General features: G+C 36.0%; 1 protein-coding gene across 4 annotated transcripts in view; it reads right to left on the bottom strand.

Annotated features, from left to right (window-relative positions):
• The window catches only part of BCAS3 (BCAS3 microtubule associated cell migration factor), a gene marked incomplete at its 3' end in the record, with an annotated part of 480,594 nt that overhangs the window by 348,305 nt on the left and 107,681 nt on the right, over positions 1-24,608 (bottom strand). For all 4 annotated transcript variants that reach the window (XM_084239092.1, XM_084239093.1, XM_084239095.1 and 1 more), the window contains exons 9-11: positions 15,659-15,735; positions 9,793-9,876; positions 4,003-4,173 (exon numbers count right to left, since the gene is read on the bottom strand). In XM_084239092.1, coding sequence (XP_084095218.1) covers positions 4,003-4,173; positions 9,793-9,876; positions 15,659-15,735 — 332 coding nt within the window. The remainder of the gene's footprint in view (positions 1-4,002; positions 4,174-9,792; positions 9,877-15,658; positions 15,736-24,608) is intronic.

Below are 24,608 nucleotides of genomic sequence, written 5' to 3'. Positions count from 1 at the left end.
ACACCCATTCATGATAAAAGCCCTTGAAGTTCTTGGGATACAAGGAACAAACCTCAACATCATAAAGGCCATCTATGACAAGCCAACAGCCAGTATCATTCTCAATGGTGAAAAGCTGAAAGCAATTCCATTAAGATCTGGAACAAGACAAGGATGTCCACTCTCACCATTGCTTTTCAATATAATACTGGAAGTCCTAGCCAGGGCAATAAGACAAGAGAAAGACATCCAAGGAATCCAAATAGGAAAAGAAGAAGTCAAACTATCACTATTTGCAGACGATATGATATTATACATAGAGAACCCCAAAAACTCCACAGAAAAGCTAATTCAACTCATCAATCAGTTCAGTAAAGTGGCAGGATACAAAATCAACACGCAAAAGTCAGTAGCCTTCCTATACACAAACAATAAATCTGAAGAAGAAGAAATCAAAAAGACCATCCCTTTTGTTATTGAAACAAAAAAAATCAAATATTTGGGAATAAATCTAACAAAAGAGGTAAAGGACCTATACAAAGAAAACTATAAAACACTGTTAAAAGAAATAGAAGAAGACACAAAGAAATGGAGAGACATCCCCTGCTCATGGATTGGAAGAATAAACATTATTAAAATGGCCATCCTTCCAAAAGCAATATACAGATTCAATGCTATTCCAATCAAAATTTCAATGTCATTCTTCAAAGAAATAGAACAATTATTGATGAAATTCATATGGAATCACAAAAAACCCCGAATAGCCAAAGCTCTCCTGAAAAAAAAAAGAAGGGAATGGAGGCATCAGACTCCCAGACTTCAAACTATACTACAAAGCCATAATCATCAAAACTGCATGGTATTGGAACAAGAACAGACATACAGACCAATGGAATCGAATAGAAAATCCAGAAATAAACCCACAGATTTATGGTCAACTAATCTTTGACAAAGGAGCAAAGAATATGCATTGGAGCAAAGAAAGTTTGTTCAATAAATGGTGCTGGGAAAACTGGGTCGCTACATGCAAAAGAATGAAGCTTGACCACCACCTCACACCATACACAAAAATCAACTCAAAATGGATTAAAGAACTAGACATAAGACCTGAAACCATAAAATATATAGAAGGAAATATAGGCGAAACACTACGTGATTTGCACATCAAAGACATCTTTACAGACACATCACCCAAAGCAGTGATAGTGAAGGCAAAGATAAACAGCTGGGACTATATCAAATTAAAGAGCTTTTGCACAGCAAAAGAGACAATAACAAAAACAAAGAGAAACCCCACCAACTGGGAGAACATTTTTGCACCCAACACTAATGATAAAGGACTGATCACAAAAATCTGCAAAGAGCTGATGAGACTCAACAACAACAAAGAAAATAATCCAGTCAAAAAATGGGCAGAAGAGCTTAAAAGAAACTTCTCTGAAGAGGAAATGCAAATGGCCAACAGGCATATGAAAAAATGTTCAACATCACTTGTCATCAGGGAAATGCAAATCAAAACTACCATGAGATACCATCTTACACCAGTGAGAATGGCACATATTAAAAAAACTAGCAACAACAAATGTTGGCGAGGGTGTGGAGAAAAAGGAACTCTTCTGCACTGTTGGTGGGAGTGCAAACTGGTCCAACCACTGTGGAAAGCTGTGTGGAGATTTCTGGACCTACTAAACATAGAGCTTCCATATGACCCAGCAATTCCACTCCTAGGTATTTACCCAAAGGACACAGAAACATCAATTCCAAAGAACACCTGCACCCCTATGTTTATAGCAGCACTGTTTACAATAGCTAAGCTTTGGAAACAACCCAAATGCCCAAAAATAGATGACTGGATCAAGAAGATGTGGTACATATATACCATGGAATATTACTCAGCATTCAAAAAAGATAAACACATGCAATTTGCTGCAACATGGATGGCGCTGGAAGGGATCATGCTCAGCGAAATAAGCCAAAAAGAAAAAGAAAAATACCGGATGGTCTCACTCATAGCAGGAATCTAGAAAACTTAAATAATGGACCAGGAAAATGAATAACTATAAGAAAGTGAAAATCAAAATCAACAAAAAACTATGAACCAGAGACACTTTTAGGGGGGCGGGGGCGGGAGGGGAGGGATTGGGGTCAGAATGGGGGGCTGCAATTGTATGGGGAATATAACAATAAAATTTATAAAAAAAAAAAAAAAGAACAGGAAAACTTAAAAACAAATCAGCAAAGAACACTATCATTCCAGCTGTATGATCATATAATTGTTCAAATTAATACAGTTTGCCATTATTTTCATAATGAAGGAAATTTTGTGTTATTTTTAAATACTACTTGAAGGAATAAAGAATAAAAAATGCAGTATTAAAAAAAAAAAAGAAGATGGGGTATAAATACAAAATGGAATATTATTCAGCAATTAAAAAATGATAAACTCATGAAATTCCCAGCAACATGGATGGACCTGGAAAGGATTATGCTCAGTGAAATAAGTCAAAAGGAAAAAGAAAAATATTGTTGTTTTCACTTATAGGAGGAATATAAATAAGGAAACCAAATAAGGGAGTATGGAAAAATCATAATAACAATAATAAGCAAAAAAAAAAAAAAATCCTAAGTAACAGGCAACTATAAATCAGAGACATTCTATAGGGTAGGGGAAGGGAGAAGGATCAAAAACAGGGTAGGTAAGAGGCTTGATGACAGTTCAAGGGTGAATTGGTGGCGGGAATTTTACAGGGACTACATCGGAGAGAAGCAAGCAAGCATTGTACAGAAATGAACAATTGCATAAGATATGTATCAATTAAATAATTAAAAATAAAAAACAGTACATCTATGTGCCTATTATTTTGATATAAATAACACAACTCTTGGGGGAAAAAGAGTCCTTACAGACAACAAAAAAGTTTGCTAACATTTCATTAAGAGAATTTTAAACAAGAACCCAAGCCTATGACATATCTGGTTAATAAAACTAAGAGTGGAAAAGCAAGAGTATTCAGATTTCAAATAAAACAAACTACCAAATTAAATAACAGAATTTCAAAGATATTTCTGGCTTTTCTTATAAAAAGGCCACATAATTTTTGCACTACCACTTGATCACAATACTGTCGGAATAAGTACATAAATAGTGATCAATCCAATCTTTCATCAAGATGTAGACACACGTATACTAGAGCAAGTTTTCTCAAAAGAATAAGCATTTATTGGATAATACAATAAAGGCTCACACAGTCTCTAATCATTAATTCTGAAAACAGAATTAAATATATAGTCTATATAATTATGATAATTTTTATCTCTATTACTGTCTTATTCTAGGAATCTATTTTAGACTGCATTTCTTTTTTTTAAGGTATATATATATATATATATATATATTTATGCATATAAGAGCTGGGGTGTAGGCCAGGGTGGGTGGGGAAAGTGAGAGGATTCACCAGAGGCAGTGCAGAGCAGAACAGGCAGATCTACTGAAATACACTGCTGAGGAGAGCAGTGGGTGAGTCAGGAGAGGTCTGCTGTGCCATGTGGGTTAGCGCCCTGGCTGGCTGGGGATTGAACTCGTGCCGCAGTGGCTGTGGATAGCTTCACAGTGCTGAGACTTAATAGTCTCGTGCCACCAGGGAGGCCCCAATTTTAGACTGCATTTCTATAGAATGGTCACAACCTATTAGAAATTTAAAACTGCTACACTTTCAGAAATATATGTTAAAACTGAAGGGTAAAATACAAAAGAAAATACTATTTCTGAGTGCATGAATGGTAACAACCCCAGATAGTTTCTTATCAGAAGATTTAAGTGCAAGCACTAGTATTCTTCCACATTTATAATGACTTCTACTAAATGTTTCTGCACGTACATTTTTGAAATTTATATTTATCTGAACATATAGGTTTCATAAGAAACTATTGCAAAAAAAAAAAACTACAAAAAAAAACTATTGCAATTGATAGTTAGGCCATCCTCTGTAGAAAATGCACATTACGTGAACAGCAAGCTCTTACCTGGCCTTCTCCAACTGTTTCAGTATCAATAACTGTGATGATGCCTGGGACCAAAGGACTCCGCCTTGAATTACTATGGATGGCAACATCATCTTCTGTCACACCTGAGGGCAGCGTGCCTGTCAACTGAGTCACCACTTTCCCAACCATTGTCAGGCCAGTTTTCAATGTCTATAAAAAGAAAGGTAAAATGTGGCTTCACAACAGAAATATGCATCACATCTATTTTCCCATCCATTAAATTCATTATCCTCTTACAAGTGTATAGTTAGTAGGTAACTGTCCCAGAAATTCTGTCTCACTGGTCTATATGATCTTAAATTTTAGAAATAACTTAGTAGTTTGAGTGAATGGTAACAGCAAAGTCCCCCAAATCTGCATGGTAAGAATAAAATTAAGTTATGGGTAATGATAAAAGAGCTTGGTTTCACATAGGGTACAGTTATATTTTTATACAAAATACTTCTTCCCACCCACTTTTTAGTGGATATATCTGAAAATACATGACATGATAAGAAATAGGAAATATATGACTTATTTGAAATACTATAATTCTAATTAAAGAACAACTTTTTAGCAGCAACAGACTGGTTGAATCCCTATGTGTAAAAGACTATACTTCCAATACAAATCTATAATGTGAAGCTATATAATACTGTGCACCAAGATTCATCATGTGGAAAATACAGTCCCCATCTGTGACACTAATTAATAGATGAATAAAATGTCACATAAAATTGATTAGGAACTGACAAAACAATTATATGTAATGCTTCTAAAATACTATTTCAATTAAAGACAATCTAAGATGCTTTAGAATTTTATCTTAGTCCTATTTCAGTCAAAGGAAATAGATAAAACTAACCTATGTATTTTTTCCATTATGCAAATCTCATTATCTGATTAGTCTCATCTGCATTAGCAATCATTGCTAAAGTCATGGTGGTTTGGTTTGGTTTAGTTTGGTTTTTGTCTAAAAGGCCATGAAAACTAAAACAAATGGAAAAATTATTTGACTCATAAATGTAAAAAAAAAAACAGTTATTGGAGTCAAAATAAGTAATCTAGATTACATGGAGATACCAAAACTTTTATGTGATATAATAGATACACATTCGGAAAATTGCTTTTTTTTGCAGTCTCATGTTGTAAGGAAATTTTTTATCAAGATACTTCAAATTAGGGCCTCCCCGGTGGCGCAGCGGTTGAGCGCTGGGTTGCGAAGCTACCTGCGGCCTCTGCGGCGCCGGTTCGATCCCCGGCTGCTCCCCGGCCACCGGAGGAGGGTCTCACATGGTGTGCAGACCTCTCCTGCCGCCCGCTGCTCCCCTCAGCAGTGTACTTCGGTCCTTCTGCCTGCTCTGCTCCCTGCTCTGGCTCTGGTGAATTCTCTCACCCTCCCGCGCTTCTGACTGTACTCAGTGCATGTATAAACCAAACAAACAAACAAATAATAAATAAATAAATAAGACATGCCTCTAAAAAAAAAAAAAAAGATACTTCAAATTAGTCTTTAATAAGATGACTAGCTCTAAAATAATTATAGAAAAATATGCTCACCTATAATGTGTTTTATGCTATAACTAAATTATAAAATATATATTATTAACTACATGGTACCTAAAATAATCATTTACAAATGGTAAGCAATTAAGAAAACTGTTTCTAAGGCCTAAGTGTGATTTCAGTTATAATACAGAGGAATTTAAAAAGGAAAAGTACTTTCCAAAGTAGTTTTTCATTAACACAGTGCATAACACCAGTAATAAGTAAAATAGCAACTCAAACTGCTAGCCAATGACAGAGCCAGAATTCAAACCTGAGACTGTCTCAATCCAGTCTAGCCTTCTGATCTATTCACGTTACTACTTGTGATATCACACTTCGTGAATTCAGAACATATTGTAGGGGGAAAAGAAGGAAAACCTTAATAATGTATCCTAATAAATACTTAAATGAAATGACCAGGAAAGCCATTTGCAGAATTAATGCAAAAAGGCATAACTTAGAGCCTATGAATCCAAGAAAAAGCCACAAATCAATTATAACTGTTTTGTTTAGTGCTAAAAACTCAAACTGCAGTGATTATAAAACACATTAGTGTTCCTCAATTAGCTGCAAAAACATTTGTTTCAATAATTCACAAGAAATGACTTACACAAAGTCCGTTGGACTGTTGTCAAGAAAGCCTATGAAGGACCAACAAAATCAGGCGCCACAGTGTATTGATGTCAAGAGCTGGCCAGGAAGCCTGATTAACCTCTGAGATGCCTCAGCTGATGTTCTTACTCCATTAATGTTAATGGAGATACTTCCACTTAAAGGAACTATCCCTTTATCAAAACAATGCCTTTCATGTTTAAAGTCTCTGCTTGTAGATCCTTCCCCTTTGCCCTTGAGCCTATTATTTCATACTTTTATACCAATGAGTAGGAATAAAGCAAAAATAACTGGAGCACTCAGAAAGTAGGAAGCAATGTACCAAAGCAGAACACAAGATACAGGGGAAAGTTAATATAAGACAAAAAACCCTGTGGTTGGGGGAAAGGTATAGGAAGGAGAGAAGTAGTATATTTCATAGTCACAGTCTCATTACAGGAAGTTACTGATATTTCTCAGAAAAAAAAAAAAAGTATGAATATTAGCGGGGTCATCTTATTAGTGGGCAAAAATGTAAACCCGAAATGGAACATTAATCAAATGTGTACTTTGTAAAGTGCAAGACAATAATATCTATTATTGCTCATTAACTTTAAAAATAAGGTCAAATACAGGGGGACAAGGAGGATGGTAGAAGTCTTCCACATCAATAAATTCCTAGGGAAAATGTGTTTATATGTGAGAACCCAACACATCAATGAATACTAATGTTCAGAATTACTTACAGTTATTTAATGTTTTCACATAAAATATTTAGAGACCTAGATCACCTCACAGTAATTAAGTCATTTCATAATATTTTGGTAAAAAGGGAATATACATATCTGATGATTTCCTCAAATACATACAAAACAAGATGAAAGTTAAGCAAACATTAAAGATTAAAAAAAATCTAATTTGGGCTAAACACTTGTGAAAGCGGACTAAGTGTTTACAACCTGAGGTATCTGAAAATAAATGTTCATTCCCAATTCATCCTAACAACAGTATTCACAAAACTAAACTCTAAGAGAAATGAACATAAGAGAATAGCAATGTGTGCGAGAACCCACCACAATCACCATCTCAGATGGGCACGGTCCTTATTCCATTCTGTTACAGACAGATTTTCCAAAGGGTCCCTAGTCATCTTTAACCTTTCCCATGGCCTATCAGTTGTCCTCTCTACCCATTAGTGCTAATGGTGCTGCTCTCACAAAAGCTGTTAGTTGTCATTAAGAAGTTATCAGATAACACAAGGAAGCAAAGGGATTTTTATTAAATCAATTTACCACAGCAGGGTTAAGACACATTAAGAGGAAAAATCAAATAGGACAGTTATAGGTTAAATAGAAAATATGGTCCAAGATTTTAGAAATTTAACAAAATAATCCAATTTGAGCAATTTTAATATTAAAGTTTACCTTTATCAGAGAGCATCACCATTGTATTGTCTTTGTGAGATTTTTCTTTTCTTAGTAAATTTTTATGTCCTTTTATACAGAAAAGTACAGGGATAATAAATGTACAACATGATGAATTTTTACCAAAGAATACACTAACAGGAATATAATCCATAATGTAGTGGTAACAATGACAAAAAATATATTTTTAGTTGCACTACTTAGTTTTAAGTCATTTTCCTGTACTTAGCATGAAAAACTGGAATTCCTTTATATCTCAGAAAGCTAGTGTGTCCACAAGGTTCTAGACTTACCAGGAGAAAAAAACATTTAGTGAAGGAAGATAATTCCAATTCTCTGAAATTTCCTATCTAAATATCCATACAATGGAAGTGAAATGAAGGATCACTATTCCTGGTAAGATATTAGGAAAATAACTTAACAGTGCATTAAAGGAAATCTCAAAATATTCATGCTCTCAGGAGTCCCATAACACACAAACATTGTATAAATAGAAGAAAGTTTTAAAAATACTTCACAAGTAAGTGTAAACTAAGAGTGAGGAACAATATATAATTTCATTGAACATGTCAAAACTATACCAAAAAATAGGTGACTTTTACATTCACTGTGTAAATTTACAAGAACATAAATAAGCATTAAAATCAGACAAAGGCAAGTCAGCAAAAATTAACTACTAACCACTTTCTTCAAGTACTAATGGCAGAATTTTACCTAGTGCCAGAAATAACAATGAATTTTAATCAATGCTAATTCCACTGGTGACCTTTATCTATCAGAAATTGACTGGATTAAGGTTTTGTCAGCAAAGTAATTTCTTAGTCATTTAAAGGAGAAAGACATGAGTTTATTCCACAGAGCTCACAATATAGGGGTGTATAATAGTAGGGAGTGAAAGTTGTTCTTTCCAAAGTATGTTTAGTATAAACTCATTGTGGCATGTCCACTTCTAGCGAACAGTTAAACAGTTACTGAATGAAACGGATGACTTTCATTTTATTTTTATTTAGGCAAACTAGCACACAAGTACAGTAAGGAACAGCTGAGATTTCATCCTCCATTCCATAACTTAAAATTATTCAAAATGATAAAAATGAGATGTCCTGGTGAAAGTGTCCATCACAGGTAAATTTTTAAAAATCTAGTACTTGAGAAACATATCTCATTGGTATAGTCTATGGATCTAGTATAAGTCACTAAATAAAAGTTATGCTACTTAATTACCCTATCTCAGATTTCTTTTCATTCAAACCACCATTTTAATTTTTGCATACACAATGGAAAAACATAAGCAATTTTTATAGATTCTAAAAAATTAAAATGTACTGTAGTCTTTTCAGAATATTTTAGACTCATCATTAGTTCCCTTTTGAGTAAAAAAATCTGTCATGCTTTTCAGATCAAAGCGAGGAAAACATCCTAAAACATATCTTCTAAGTGTTTGTGATCAATCTTGAAGTATTTCTGTATTTGTTTTACATAAAATAGTGTGACCTTTGATTCCCTCCCTGTGGTTTGCTTTAAACTGTTGTTCTTTTCTGCATAGTTGTGCTTTCTATTACATGCTGTCATTTAGATTCACTATGGCATCCCTATTATTGGAATTGTTTTGTTGTATACTTCACAATTCAAAAGGACGGTGATTATACGAATATCTTATAATCAGCATAAAGTTTGTGAGACATCATCAAAATTAACCCCCACATACAAACAAAAAGAAGTCACTTGACTAACATGCAGGGGCAGCCCTGTGACATTAAAGAATCTTTGAATGTGCGAGGGGGTTCAAGTTTCTTCAGGAATAATGTTTTTATGTCAGGAAGAGTCATAAATGTTCAGAGATGCAGAAGGATGTGGTTATAGGCAGAATGCCACAAATCACAGAAGATTCCAGAAGTCATTACTTCAAACATGTAAAATTCTTTGGAAAGTGGTATTAATTAGATAATACTTTAATCTACCTATCAGCCGCAAATATTTAAAACTGGATAAATACAATCAAATATAATCATTATAACAGAAAATAATATATTATTTATGAACCTTAAGAGATTAAATACCTGATCTAGTCCCCAATTCTCATGAGTGCCAAAATAATTCTGACTTCTTTCTTAAGTTTATTCCACATTTGTGAATGAAAAGGAAGGGAAAATCTCACTACAAATCAGGAGAGAAACTTGATCGTTACTCTAGATAATCACAACTCCCAGACTGCTGAGATACTCACTTTAGCAGCACTAATGACCGTGGCAGTATAAGACTGAATGTTGTCTCCACAAGCTCCACCACGGGACTGATGACATCGAATCAACTGAAAAAGAGATAGAGAGAGAGAAAAACCAGAGTCATTTCTATTAAACTGTTTAACTCTGCAGGCTATTAGGATAGAGCTTATTTACCATGCATAATGATGGTAGCGGGTGGGAATGTTTGCATAAGTGTATTTCAGACAAACAGCTAAAAGCCCTGCTGAGACACTTTTACCCCTTTTTATAATCAAATGGTGCCATTCAGTTTCATGCTCAAATTCGATTTTTAATTATAAGATGAGTAGACTTTAAAAATTCATAAACGCTGAAAAGTAAGATTTGGGATCTGGCAGCTGTTCCACAAATAAATTTGAAAAATATAATCAAAGGACTTAGTCGTGACTTCCTAACATTAAATATTTAACATGCTAGCAAATTGGAGGTTTTGTCGTCATAATTCTTCCATGAAAAATATAAAGAGAAATTTTGAAAAGACAAAAGAATTTGCTACATTTCCGTTTCCAATTTTGTCAGTGAAAAGTAGCATAAATTATGCATAAATCAACTATGACACAAATAGTAACTGTCCACTTCAGAGGGCTTTCCTACTTTTACCATTAGAATGAAAAAAATATGTCCTTATTCATTCCTGGATAAATAAATCAACTTGCCTGTTTTCAAATTGAATCACTAGTTGACATGTATAATGTGCTGAGCAGTAAACCAGAACTAAATTCTCCACTGCTACTATATTTCCAAAATTTAGTTAAATAAAAATATTAGCCATATATTGACATTAAAATATTTTTTTAATAAAATGACAATATTAGAGAATGAGACTAGGTGCATTATAAGAATTATTAGAAGACTATGGAATTAACAAACTAACTTTTATAAAACATTGTAAAAAAAATAATCTAAACTTAATTAACAAGTCATTTGATAAAGATTGATATCCTTTTATTCTAAAGTGAAAATTTACTATCACTGAAATGTATTCAAAAATAATCCTTCAAGCAATATTAATGTGCTATAATAGAATGGAATATCTTTTAAAGTCTGCTGTAAGATGTCAAACTGCCACACTGAATGATTGCTTAAGTAAAGTTCAAGGTAACTGGTAAAGAATTTTGCAAATGACAAGCAACTGGCAAATGTAGTTTCACACAGTGGAAAATAGAGAGTTTGAATAGTAATCATACAGACTAATAAAAAGAAATTCTTACTTATTCACTCACTCATTCATTCATTTACAAATACACACACAAAGAAATAATGAAAATTATCCCTTTGCTTCCTCCTTCCACATGTGCAAGGAAAGACGTTTGTCTTGGAAATACTATCATCATTTCACTATGTCAGTAATTAAAATAAAGGGTAAATATGTGAAACTAAGAACACCATTAACTTTTCAATTCAATTCAAACTGAATCAGCATTTCCACATAAAAACAACCAAGCCAGATATACAAATATCAAATCTTGTTGTACAACTGAAATTAACGTGATGTTAAATTACACCTCCATTTAAAAAAGTAACTCAGCCAGAAATTGTGCTTAAAACTTAAAATCATTAGAAAATTACATTGAATCTCACTAGCTCAAAATTAAAGATAAATAAGTGCTCATTTTGGCACTATATATTCTAAAAATTGGAATAATACAAATATTAGCAGGCCTCCTGCACAAGGATGACATGCAAACTCATGAAGCCGTCCATATTTTTATCTTCTAGGGAAAACACTGATGTAAAGTCAGAGCTCCCATCTTTTCATCTAGGTGTCATTCCTAGTAATATGTTTTAACTGTGAAAGTAGAAGTGTGGGAAGAGAGAGGGAAAGAAAGAAAAAGAAAAACCCTGCAGTTGAAAGATATAGATAAAATTAAAATATACATAAAGAATGCACACTTAAAAACAAACTAAAGAAGTTACCACCCCAACAAACCAAAATTGTAAATGCTCAGAATTGGTAGCACAAAGGAAGAAAAGTGCTCACGGTATATATCATGACAGTCTGACTACCCCCAAAATGTTGTGCTGAAGATTTATGAAAACAAATATACAATAAAAACAAATACACACTATGCAGATAATAGCAAATTTCAGGCAACTATTTTGGATTGAAAATGCTGGTAAATTTAATGTTCAAATTATCTGATAAAATAACCATTTGAAAACTAAAAAATAAATCTATCAGAAATTTCTGAAGTGCAAAATCCTATTACATGGACTTTTTTTTTTTTTTAAACTCGGTAAGTGAAAAAGTACATACATCTTTTGGGAATGAAAGGGAAATTCATATGCAACAAATATTGAAATACATAAACATATATATACACACAAACATAAAAACAAACCTACAGGATTATGTATCAGATGAAAACTAATAAGAAAGTAAGGGGAAGACATGAAGGACAAACTAATCAAAAAAACACAGTGCTGGACCACATACGTTCAGTTTCATGCAAGGATGTTGATGGAGAGAATTGTATGAAAATCCTGAATTCTTTATTCAACTTGATTTTTGCATTGGTATGAACAAATGAAGTAAATGTACTAATATCAGGATTTCCGTGCAAAACAGGGATCCTTAAATAGGAAATGGGGGATGACAATAATGCATTCTGTAGAATTACTAATGGGAGATTTTGATTTCCATACATAGGTATGCAAACATATACATCTGTTTATATATATATGTGTGTGCAGTTTGTATATAAATAAAAGTATGTGTGTGCATAATTTGCATGTTTCAAAACATTGTTAAGCGAAATATTATAGAAGCAGGGCCTCCCTGGTGGCGCAAGGGGTTAAGACACAGCACTATGAAGCTACCTGCAGCCACCAGCCACTGCAATTCGATCCCTGGCCAGGGCGTTACCCACATGGCACAGCAGACCTCTCCTGACTGGCCCACTGCTCCCCTCAGCAGTGTATTTCAGTACATCTGCCTGTTCTGTTCCCCACTCTGTCCCTGGTGAATCCTCTCACCCCTCACCCTAGTTCTTGTATGCATAAATAAATAAATCTTGAAAAAAAAAGATATGTTATAGAAGCAGAAACACCGCAGGTAATGAGCACACATAATTGACAAAGCTTAATACAATATCCCATCATCAGCCACAAAAGGAAAAAGGAGAATCAGAAGTACCACATTCCCAAGCTGGCACAGAGAATATCTAAGATGAACCAGTACATATTGTCACTACTAAGAAAACAATTTGCTCTATAGATCTGAGGCATACAGCAAGTGAGAGGGAGGGAAAGGATCAAAACAGAGGAAGGAAGAGCACAAGGGACCATGGTGATGGTTCACGGGTGACATGGTGGTGGGGGATTAACAGAGACCACACCTGAGGGCAAAATCAAATATTGTACAAAAAAAAAAAAATGATGTAAGAAAATTTAAAAAGTTTAAGAAAACAGTTTGTTAAAAACTAAATAAGTAATAAAAAATTGATAAGGGCATGTCACAATGTCAAAAAAAAATGAAGGGCTTCTGATTGATTAACTCAGGAATGATTTAAAAATTAAAAGTCAGTGAAAAAAGTTATCTATGAGTCTGTTTTACATATGTAAACATAGAAAGACAGAGAAGAAGGGAAAGTTATTGATTACATTAGAAAGCCAAGTACCTACTGGCAAATGTGAAAGGTGAAGTGAGAAATTCATTATTTTTAACACTCATAGTGAATAAAGATTTAAGACAAGATTTCATGAAATGCATGTTAAAATTAGGCTAAAATGTTGATGAAAAGCAGGATATATGTACAGTATCTCCAACTTAAATATTTACAAAAGGAAAATATACAGGACTATGCAATACAGAAATTGAACTGGACCTTGACAGAGTAGCAACATCAGTATAGTACAAAGCGTATCATGTGCCTCCAGATGTAATACTGTGAGAAAGAACAAATACGTAAGTTGCAATCTGGCCAGAAATGTATAACCTAATAAAACTCAAAAAGCTCAAAATAAATATCTGTTCTTTAAAAAAATATAGGGTGTAGATTTAAGGGATTGTATTCTTCAAAATGATTTATGATATAAAAGATAAACAAAAACTATGTACAGTTCTACATGAAAAAAATGTAAAGGAAAATGCCAACAAAGTGTTAATACCTGAGTCCTGTCTAATGGGGGAAAAAAATCTTCAAATAACAAGTTACGAGTTACTCACTAAATTGGAATATGGATGATATTGGATATGCATGATAAATTAGATAAAGTATGGGTGTTAATTTAAGTATTTTTGGGCAGTGATAATTACAACTTACTGTGAAATGGTTCAATGTTCATCTGAATAAAGGGCACATAGGGATGCTTTGTATTATATTATTCTTGTAAGTCTTGAATAATGTATTATTCTTGTAAGTCTTGTGAGTTAAAAATACATTTAAAAAGAATTGCTAAAAAACACACTTAAACAAGATATATGTCCTCTTTGTGAAAATACTAGTCAAAGAGCATTTCCACCTAAAGATGTTACTCCAAAATTTAAATTTTGGAATTCTGCACTCGGTCCAAAAGCTAAGGCAATCACAAACTGTACATAATTATTAGTTCTTTTTTTTTTTTCATTTTTGTACAATGTTTGCATTTTTTTTTTTTAAGATTTATTTTTATTTATTTATACAAGCACTGGGTACAGTCAGTAGCACGGGAGGGTGAGAGAACTCACCAGAGCCAGAGCAGGGAGCAGAGCAGGCAGACTGAAGTACACTGCTGAGGGGAGCAGCGGGTGGCAGGAGAGGTCTGCACGACATGTGGGACCCTCCTCCGGTGGCCGGGGAGCAGCCGGGAATTGAACCGGCGCTGCAGAGGCTGCGGGCATCTCCGCAACCCAGCGCTCAACCGCTGCGCCAACGGGGAAGCCCTAATTATTAGTTCTTATGAAAATAATATGGAAAGACATTCATCTGGAATTATTTCTTCCAAAGAATGGTACAACCATCTTTAGATAAACTTGCGTAAATACACTTTCTGGTCTCTGCGTGCATGCTAGAAATTACTGACACTTACCGACCTACAATTCGAAAAGGGTATTTTCTCAAATGTCAGAAGGTAAGAGTCAAGAGACAATTTTTCCATCGTCTGCTTGGATTCTGCAGCACTCAGTGAAATGAATTACACATGCAAATGTTAGAAGAGACCACTGTGTTAGAGAGTACTTTGTATGTTTCAGGTTTTGACTGAAAAAAGCTACTGTTATGAGATATACACTGGAAAATCAAGAGAAAGAACAGGATTGAGAATAAGGAGATCATTCAGTATGATGCAAAATATCTACCTAATGTATCATAATTTTGGAACAATAAAGTATTCATCTAGAAAAATGATTGCCTTGGGTAGTTTTTTGATTTTGTGAATTCCAGAGACTAAAGATTTACTTGCTCTGTGGTTTCACCAAATAATTATTGCACTTACCATATCCACCCACTCTTTTATTAAGGATGTTTCATAAAATATTATTTCCTTTATTCTGTATATATAACTATGTAAACAAATGAAAAAAATTTATGAACTTCTTGAAGTCTGTAATATCTTTTGCATTTTCTATATTCACTCCTTACTCATAAGCAGGGCTCGAGAGCATAAAAACTATTTCTTTTAGGGCCTCCCTGGTGGCGCAGCGGGCGGCAGGAGAGGTCTGCGCACCATGTGGGACCCTCCTCCTCCGGTGGCCGGGGAGCAGCTGGGGATCGAACCGGCAATGCAGAGTCTGCGGGCAGCTTTGCAACCCAGCACTCAACTGCTGCGCCACCGGGGAGTCCCTCTACATATACTTTTGCAGTGCTTAATGTTCCATTAAAATTAATCCAAACATGGGCCATGCCTTACCTTGTTTTCTGCATAAGCAAGCCAGCGGCTCCCAAGAGCAATAGGATTCATGTTCGGCCCTGGACAAGGATAGCAGCCTGGAAATATTCAAATAGAAAAATCAAGAAAAATTTTAATAACTTTCTTGTTAGTGCATACATTTTCATAATATAACAATGCAACAATGCTTTTTTCAAATATTGCATAAAATACTAACATTTTATTAATAACTAATTCTTTCCCTCTTCTAATTAGTTTTATTAAAAACAAATCTGGAAAAGACAGGCAATAACTTTTAGCAAGAATTAGGAATTTTATACAGTTATTCCTATAACAAGAAAGAATGTGGAGAGGTCATAAGTCTACAAGTTCATAAGTCAAACATGAATGTTGAGAGAGGAACAAGAAAGGTTCAGTGATTAAACGGCAAAGACAGAGAAAACATACAGTTAAAAGGAAATGAAAATACTCTAGGAATAGGATGGAGAGACAAAAATTTACATGGGGGGGTCCATGAGAGAAATTATGCACAAAGGGTGCATCAGTAGAAACATGCTGAAAAAATAATTTCCATAATCCAATGCATTTACATTAAGCATTCCATTTCATTATTCTTGCTTTCAGACCAAGACAATAAAAGGCTAGAAGGAAGGATTACTTTGAAGTCCTCTTCTTTCAACAAGAATACATCATCTATTCCTGAAAATGGACACCACCCAAGCATGGAAAGGTCAGTGCCATCTAACTAAATTCTAACCAAGACATGACACAACTCAGTCAAGGAGGTGGTGTATTACATAGAGGAAGCTCTCTTCTTTCTTCCTGGCTATTCCAATAATATCTCCCGACTAAAATCATCTACAGTCTCCAGGCATCTGTCAAATACACAAAATAATATTCCATGATCTCACAACACTGTTTTAGAGGGACTACTCAAAGCAAACTGCAAAGTAACAAACACAAAAGACTAGTCTAAGGAATTCTTGGTGTATCATTCCACAAGTATTTGGTCAATACTTTCACAAATTGTCTTTGAGAAAATATATATTAGAAGATCAAACCAAGGTGACATTCTATAGCTCTCAATTTGTAGTTTAAATTCATACATTCAAAAGACAGACAAGGTTTGATAATAATAACCCTTTCTTCCCATGGCAAAAATACAGCAAAGTTACATGAAACACAAGAGCATTTGTTTATTTTACATCTTCCTCCCACTTTATCAGATTTAAGCTCAAGGATTTGTGTCTGCATTGATCACAGTTAAATCTCCACTGTCTAGAATATTTGAAAGCAACTTAATACTTTTGAATAAAGCAAACAATCCACCTAAATTATGAAAGCATATTTATAAGGCCAAAAAGTGAATATACATAAGAGAATATGTTGAAATATTCAATAATATGTTCAATAGTCCGATCTTTTAAAGGCAATTTTAATGGAATTATTTCTTAACTATATATTAAATGTTTTCCTTAATTGAGAAAACTGAGTAGCAACGGGCATCATTGTGAAATGTTAGTGATGCTGTGTTCAAGCACTGCAGAAGCACACATTATACTTATATAGCAGTTTATTATACAGGATTTTTCATTATACAGTTTTCAGTTCAGCTCCTTGAATTGCCAACTATACTTACTTTTCATTTTTAAAGAAGGAATTTATAAAGACGATAGTAACCTCAAGTGAAAGTCCCTATTTCATATTAGTAAAACATATATGAGTTTTCATATATTCTTGCACATAATTAAAAAAAAGCTTTCATTTATTTCAGGGTCTATGTTACTGAACACATATTTTGAACACATATTATGGACACATACATAGGACAAAGGCCTACCACACTAACAAATATTATGCAATATTGGTGAAGGAAACTCTATGGGGACTACACCTGAGGGGGTAGGGGGAAGCAAATATTATTTAAAAATGAACAATGATGTAAAAAATAAAAAAATATATAAAAAATAAAAATAGACAACGTGAAAGTAATAAAAAATAAACAAATTTAGGTCAGTTTTGACCTCTTTATGTAAAAAAAAGAAAATTATGCAATATGTGTAAAACACATTTCATAATTATACTCCCATTGAGTAAACCAATTTTACTCATTTAAAAATGTAGTATAGAGGGGCGGAGCAACATGGCGGCGAGGAGACGCTGCGAGTAAGATCTCCCATTAAAAAAAGTTAATAGGGAGGAAAAGCGGCAGGTCCCAGTGAGAACTGGGACACGGAAGATAAACGGACGACTCCAGCAAACTGCCCGAAGAAGAAAGTTGCCATAAAAGAGGACCAGAAGGGAGGGAAGCGCAGAACCCTGCTCCCCTCCCCCGCCCACAGAGGCGGCACTCTCCGACCGGCAGAGACCAGGGAAACAACAAACCAAAACGCCCAACAAGAAAAACGGATGCAGCAAGCGGGACTGTGAGTGGAAAGGAACTATTTCAGCCACCACACCCCGTGAACGGGAGCTGAGGCGAACCCTGCAGGATCCGCCGCGGAGGTGAGCTCCACGCGCCATTAAAAAGAGAGCCCCGCCCACCAGGAGGAGACCAGCACCAGCACACAGCCCCGGCCACCCGGTAAGCTTGCGCGAAAGCGGCGCTCAGATTGCAGCTGCCCAGGTCCCCGCGCCTGCGACCTAGGCTTGCAGGGAGACGGCGGAGGCCCTCCCTGAGTGAGCAGGAACAAGGTGCCCAGGCAGGGGAGCGGGATTCAAAAGGCGCCATTCCCGCGCCACTGATCTGGGCTACAGCCCGCGTCCTGGAACTGAGGGCTTTGGAACTGAGACCCGGGCGGAGGCCCTCCCTGAGTGAGCAGGAACAAGGCGCCCAGGCAGGGGAGCGGGATTCAAAAGGCGCCATTCCTGCACCACTGATCTGGGCTACAGCCCGCGTCCTGGAACTGAGGGCTTTGGAACTGAGACCCGGGGCACGAAATTAGGGGCGTGGGTTCCCCACGACGGTGGGGCACAAGGCAGACACAGCACCCCAAAGCTGTTGAGGTGTACCCTACCATCCCCGCTCTGCTCCCTGTCCCACGGGGTGGAAAATCAGCTCCCCAAGGCCTCTAGGAGAGATCTCTGGTGCCACCTAGCGACTTGGCCCCAGCACAGGCTACTGAAGGAGCTAGTGGCCAGCTGGGGAGTTAGCCCACACCGGGCCCCTTCTGAACAAGTAGTCTGAGCCCACAGGGAGAGCGAGCACCCACAGCCGGGGCAGACCAGGCGCGCAGAAGAGTGTGCCTGAGACCAGAAGCGCAGGGAGTGTGTCCCACATCACCATTTTAGAACAGGGACATTTCTTCAGTAAAGACTACCTGCAGAAGGCTTCCTCAGGAGCCAGAGGTGAGCGGGGGAAGTTCGCCCACGCCAGACCCCCTCTGGCCTGCAGTCCAAGCCCAGAGGGGAGCAGGAACCCACCGCCGGGGCAGACCAGGCGCACAGGGGAGTGTGTCCCCACATCGGCATTTTAGAACAGGGACCTTTCTCCAGTAAAGGCTGCTTGAAACTGACAGATGACTCCTGGAAGAACCAGAGGGGAACAGAGAAGCCCACCCAAGATGCCGGCCAGTCCCAACAACACAGTGTCCCAACGCATACGGCAAATTAGAAAACAGACAGTAGGGAGGAGAAGAACCACACGCAACCTAGCAACTCTCCAGAGAAAAAGCACACCACAAAAAGAAAGCCAGCCCCCAGATTGCAACGACAATAACTTGGAAGAATTTCTGAGCCTTCCAGAAAGAGAATTTAAAATTGCCGTGATTAAAAAACTGACAGAAGTCATAAAGGAAAACAATGATAAGGGAAAAATAATCAACGATCAGAAGAATGCAATTGAGTCCCTAGAGAGGGAAAACAATGGTCAGAAGAAAGAAATTGAGTCCCTAAAGAGGGAAGTAAAAGAAATGCAGGAGATCAAAGAATTAATGGAAGAACTAAAGAATTCTGGGAAAAGCCATGAAAGCAGAATAGATGAAATGGAAGAACGAATAAGTAATCTTGAAGACACAGAAATAAAAAGAACCAAAACAGAAAAGGAAAGAGAAGTACGAAGGAAAAAGAACGAAGAAAGACTTCGGGAACTATCTGACTCCATGAGGAAAGGAAATATAAGAGTTATAGGAATACCAGAAGGAGAGGAGAGAGATGTAGGAACAGAGAAAATATTCAAAGAGATAATTGAAGAGAACTTCCCAAATGTGAAGAAGGAGCTGAAAATTGATATACAAGAAGCAAGAAGAACACCAAACTTCCACGACGAAAGGAAAAATACAGCAAGACACATAATAGTAAAGCTCCCAAGAATCCAGGACAAGGAAAAAATAATGAAGCTGGCAAGAGGGAAGAAACAGATAACATTCAAAGGAAAACCAATCAGGCTGACATCAGACTTCTCCGAAGAAACACTACGGGCAAGGAGAGAGTGGAGGGACATAGTCAACAGACTCCAAGAAAACAGATGCCAACCAAGAATACTCTATCCCGCAAAGCTCTCCTTCCTCTTTGAAGAAAGAATATGGACCTTCCCAGACAAACAGAAACTCCGGAATTTCATTGCAACTAAACCCCCACTCCAAAAAATACTACAAGGAGTCCTAAAGCCAGAACCTCAGAGCGACGAATAACAATGAAAGAAGGCCAAAAAAAAAAAAAAGTTATTAAAAGAATAAATAAATAAAATCAAAGGAAAGACAAACACAATGGCAAATACAGATGTTAACATATCAATATTAACTCTAAATGTAAATGGACTAAACTCTTCAATAAAAAGACACAGAGTTGCAGCCTGGATTAAGAAACAAAACCCAACCTTTTGCTGTCTCCAGGAAACACATTTAGCTACAAAAGATAAAAATAGGCTCAAAGTTAAAGGATGGAAAACAATCCTACAAGCAAATGGACCAAAAAAGAAAGCAGGAACAGCTATACTTATATCAGATAAAACAGATTTCAAACTCAAAAAGATAAAAAGAGACCCCAATGGTCACTACATTATGATCAAGGGGACAATACTTCAAGAAGAAATAACACTCATTAACATATACTCACCAAACGAAGGAGCACCAAAATATATCAGACAACTGTTGTCCTCTCTGAAAACAGACATGAGAGAAAACACATACGTAGTGGGAGACTTCAACACACCACTATCAACAATGGATAGATCAACAAGACAAAAAATAAGTAAAGAAACCAAAGCTCTAAATAAAGACCTAGAGCAATTGGGCTTAACAGACATCTATAGAACACTAAACCCCAAAAAAACGGAGTACACATTTTTCTCAAGCGCACACGGATCATTCTCCAGGATCGATCACATACTGGGGCACAAGACAAACATCAACAGATACACCAAGATTGAAATCATATCAACCATCTTTTCTGACCATGAAGGCATCAAACTAGAAATAAACCATAAAAAGAAGGCAAGGAACTTTCCTACCTCATGGAGATTAAAAACCACACTACTGGAAGACCATTGGACTAATGAGGAGATCAAAGAAGAAATTAAAAAATTTTTTGAATTGAACGACAAGGAGGACACCAATATCCTAAATGTATGGGATGCAGCAAAAGCAGTAATAAGAGGAAAATATATAGCAATAGAAGCTCACATCAAGAAACAAGAAAGAACGCAAAGAAACAACCTAATCTCGAAGCTCAAAGATCTAGAAAAAGAACAACAAAAAAACCCCAAAACCAGTAGAAGAAAAGAAATAATAAAAACCAAAGCAGAAATAAATGAAATTGAAACTAAAAAAACAATCCAAAAGATCAATGAAACCAAGAGCTGGTTCTTTGAAAAAATCAATAAAATAGACAAACCCCTAGCCAGGCTCACAAAGGAAAAAAGGGAGAAAGCACAAATAAACAGGATCATCAATGAAAGAGGAGAAATCACAACGGACACAGCAGAAATCAAAAGAATAATCAGTAACTACTATGAACAGTTATATGGAAACAAGTTTAACAATCTAGAGGAGATGGACAAATTCCTACAACTCTACAATCACCCAAAGCTAGATAAAGAAGAAATAGAACACCTAAACAGACCAATTACAATTAGCGAAATTGAAATGGTAATCAAAAACCTCCCCAAAAACAAAAGCCCAGGACCTGATGGATTTACAAATGAATTCTACCAAACATTCAGAGACGAATTAGTGCCTATCCTTCACAAACTCTTCCAAAAAATTGAGAAGGAAGGGACAATACCAAACACGTTCTATGAAGCCAACATTACACTAATACCAAAACCGAACAAGGACAACACAAAAAAGGAAAACTACAGGCCAATCTCCCTAATGAACACTGATGCAAAAATCCTCAATAAAATTTTAGCTATCAGAATCCAACAATGTATCCATAAGATAATTCACCACGACCAAGTTGGATTCATTCCAGGGGCACAAGGATGGTTTAACATCCGAAAATCAATCAACGTTATCCAACACATCAACAAAAAGAAATATAAAAACCATATGATAATATCAATAGATGCTGAGAAAGCTTTCGACAAAGTGCAACACCCATTCATGATAAAAGCCCTTGAAGTTCTTGGGATACAAGGAACAAACCTCAACATCATAAAGGCCATCTATGACAAGCCAACAGCCAGTATCATTCTCAATGGTGAAAAGCTGAAAGCAATTCCATTAAGATCTGGAACAAGACAAGGATGTCCACTCTCACCATTGCTTTTCAATATAATACTGGAAGTCCTAGCCAGGGCAATAAGACAAGAGAAAGACATCCAAGGAATCCAAATAGGAAAAGAAGAAGTCAAACTATCACTATTTGCAGACGATATGATATTATACATAGAGAACCCCAAAAACTCCACAGAAAAGCTAATTCAACTCATCAATCAGTTCAGTAAAGTGGCAGGATACAAAATCAACACGCAAAAGTCAGTAGCCTTCCTATACACAAACAATAAATCTGAAGAAGAAGAAATCAAAAAGACCATCCCTTTTGTTATTGAAACAAAAAAAATCAAATATTTGGGAATAAATCTAACAAAAGAGGTAAAGGACCTATACAAAGAAAACTATAAAACACTGTTAAAAGAAATAGAAGAAGACACAAAGAAATGGAGAGACATCCCCTGCTCATGGATTGGAAGAATAAACATTATTAAAATGGCCATCCTTCCAAAAGCAATATACAGATTCAATGCTATTCCAATCAAAATTTCAATGTCATTCTTCAAAGAAATAGAACAATTATTGATGAAATTCATATGGAATCACAAAAAACCCCGAATAGCCAAAGCTCTCCTGAAAAAAAAAGAAGGGAATGGAGGCATCAGACTCCCAGACTTCAAACTATACTACAAAGCCATAATCATCAAAACTGCATGGTATTGGAACAAGAACAGACATACAGACCAATGGAATCGAATAGAAAATCCAGAAATAAACCCACAGATTTATGGTCAACTAATCTTTGACAAAGGAGCAAAGAATATGCATTGGAGCAAAGAAAGTTTGTTCAATAAATGGTGCTGGGAAAACTGGGTCGCTACATGCAAAAGAATGAAGCTTGACCACCACCTCACACCATACACAAAAATCAACTCAAAATGGATTAAAGAACTAGACATAAGACCTGAAACCATAAAATATATAGAAGGAAATATAGGCGAAACACTACGTGATTTGCACATCAAAGACATCTTTACAGACACATCACCCAAAGCAGTGATAGTGAAGGCAAAGATAAACAGCTGGGACTATATCAAATTAAAGAGCTTTTGCACAGCAAAAGAGACAATAACAAAAACAAAGAGAAACCCCACCAACTGGGAGAACATTTTTGCACCCAACACTAATGATAAAGGACTGATCACAAAAATCTGCAAAGAGCTGATGAGTCTCAACAACAACAAAGAAAATAATCCAGTCAAAAAATGGGCAGAAGAGCTTAAAAGAAACTTTTCTGAAGAGGAAATGCAAATGGCCAACAGGCATATGAAAAAATGTTCAACATCACTTGTCATCAGGGAAATGCAAATCAAAACTACCATGAGATACCATCTCACACCAGTGAGAATGGCACATATTAAAAAAACTAGCAACAACAAATGTTGGCGAGGGTGTGGAGAAAAAGGAACTCTTCTGCACTGTTGGTGGGAGTGCAAACTGGTCCAACCACTGTGGAAAGCTGTGTGGAGATTTCTGGACCTACTAAACATAGAGCTTCCATATGACCCAGCAATTCCACTCCTAGGTATTTACCCAAAGGACACAGAAACATCAATTCCAAAGAACACCTGCACCCCTATGTTTATAGCAGCACTGTTTACAATAGCTAAGCTTTGGAAACAACCCAAATGCCCAAAAATAGATGACTGGATCAAGAAGATGTGGTACATATATACCATGGAATATTACTCAGCATTCAAAAAAGATAAACACATGCAATTTGCTGCAACATGGATGGCGCTGGAAGGGATCATGCTCAACGAAATAAGCCAAAAAGAAAAAGAAAAATACCGGATGGTCTCACTCATAGCAGGAATCTAGAAAACTTAAATAAGGGACCAGGAAAATGAATAACTATAAGAAAGTGAAAATCAAAATCAACAAAAAACTATGAACCAGAGACACTTTTAGGGGGGCGGGGGCGGGAGGGGAGGGATTGGGGTCAGAATGGGGGGCTGCAATTGTATGGGGAATATAACAATAAAATTTATAAAAAAAAAAAAAAAAAAAAAAGAAAGAAAAAAAAAATAAAAATGTAGTATAATACACACACACACACACACACATTCCACTGAAGTTGTCAGACGTGGAGTTTAATATTTCTTCTAAGAAAGTATCTTCCCTGTAAAAAGGTCATGAAAAAAAGAACCAAAATAAATAGAAATACCTGTGAGTTTTGGAATTATATCAAATGTAGCTAATTTTCACTTCATCTTAATGAATCCTAGTAAGTATAATCATCTTTCCAAATAGTAAAA

The sequence above is a fragment of the Talpa europaea genome, assembly GCF_964194135.1.
Source record: "Talpa europaea genome assembly, chromosome: 7".
NCBI classification, from domain to species: domain Eukaryota; kingdom Metazoa; phylum Chordata; class Mammalia; order Eulipotyphla; family Talpidae; genus Talpa; species Talpa europaea.
The sequence above is the reverse complement of the archived record's forward strand: the minus strand, read 5'-3'. Positions and strand labels throughout refer to the sequence as shown.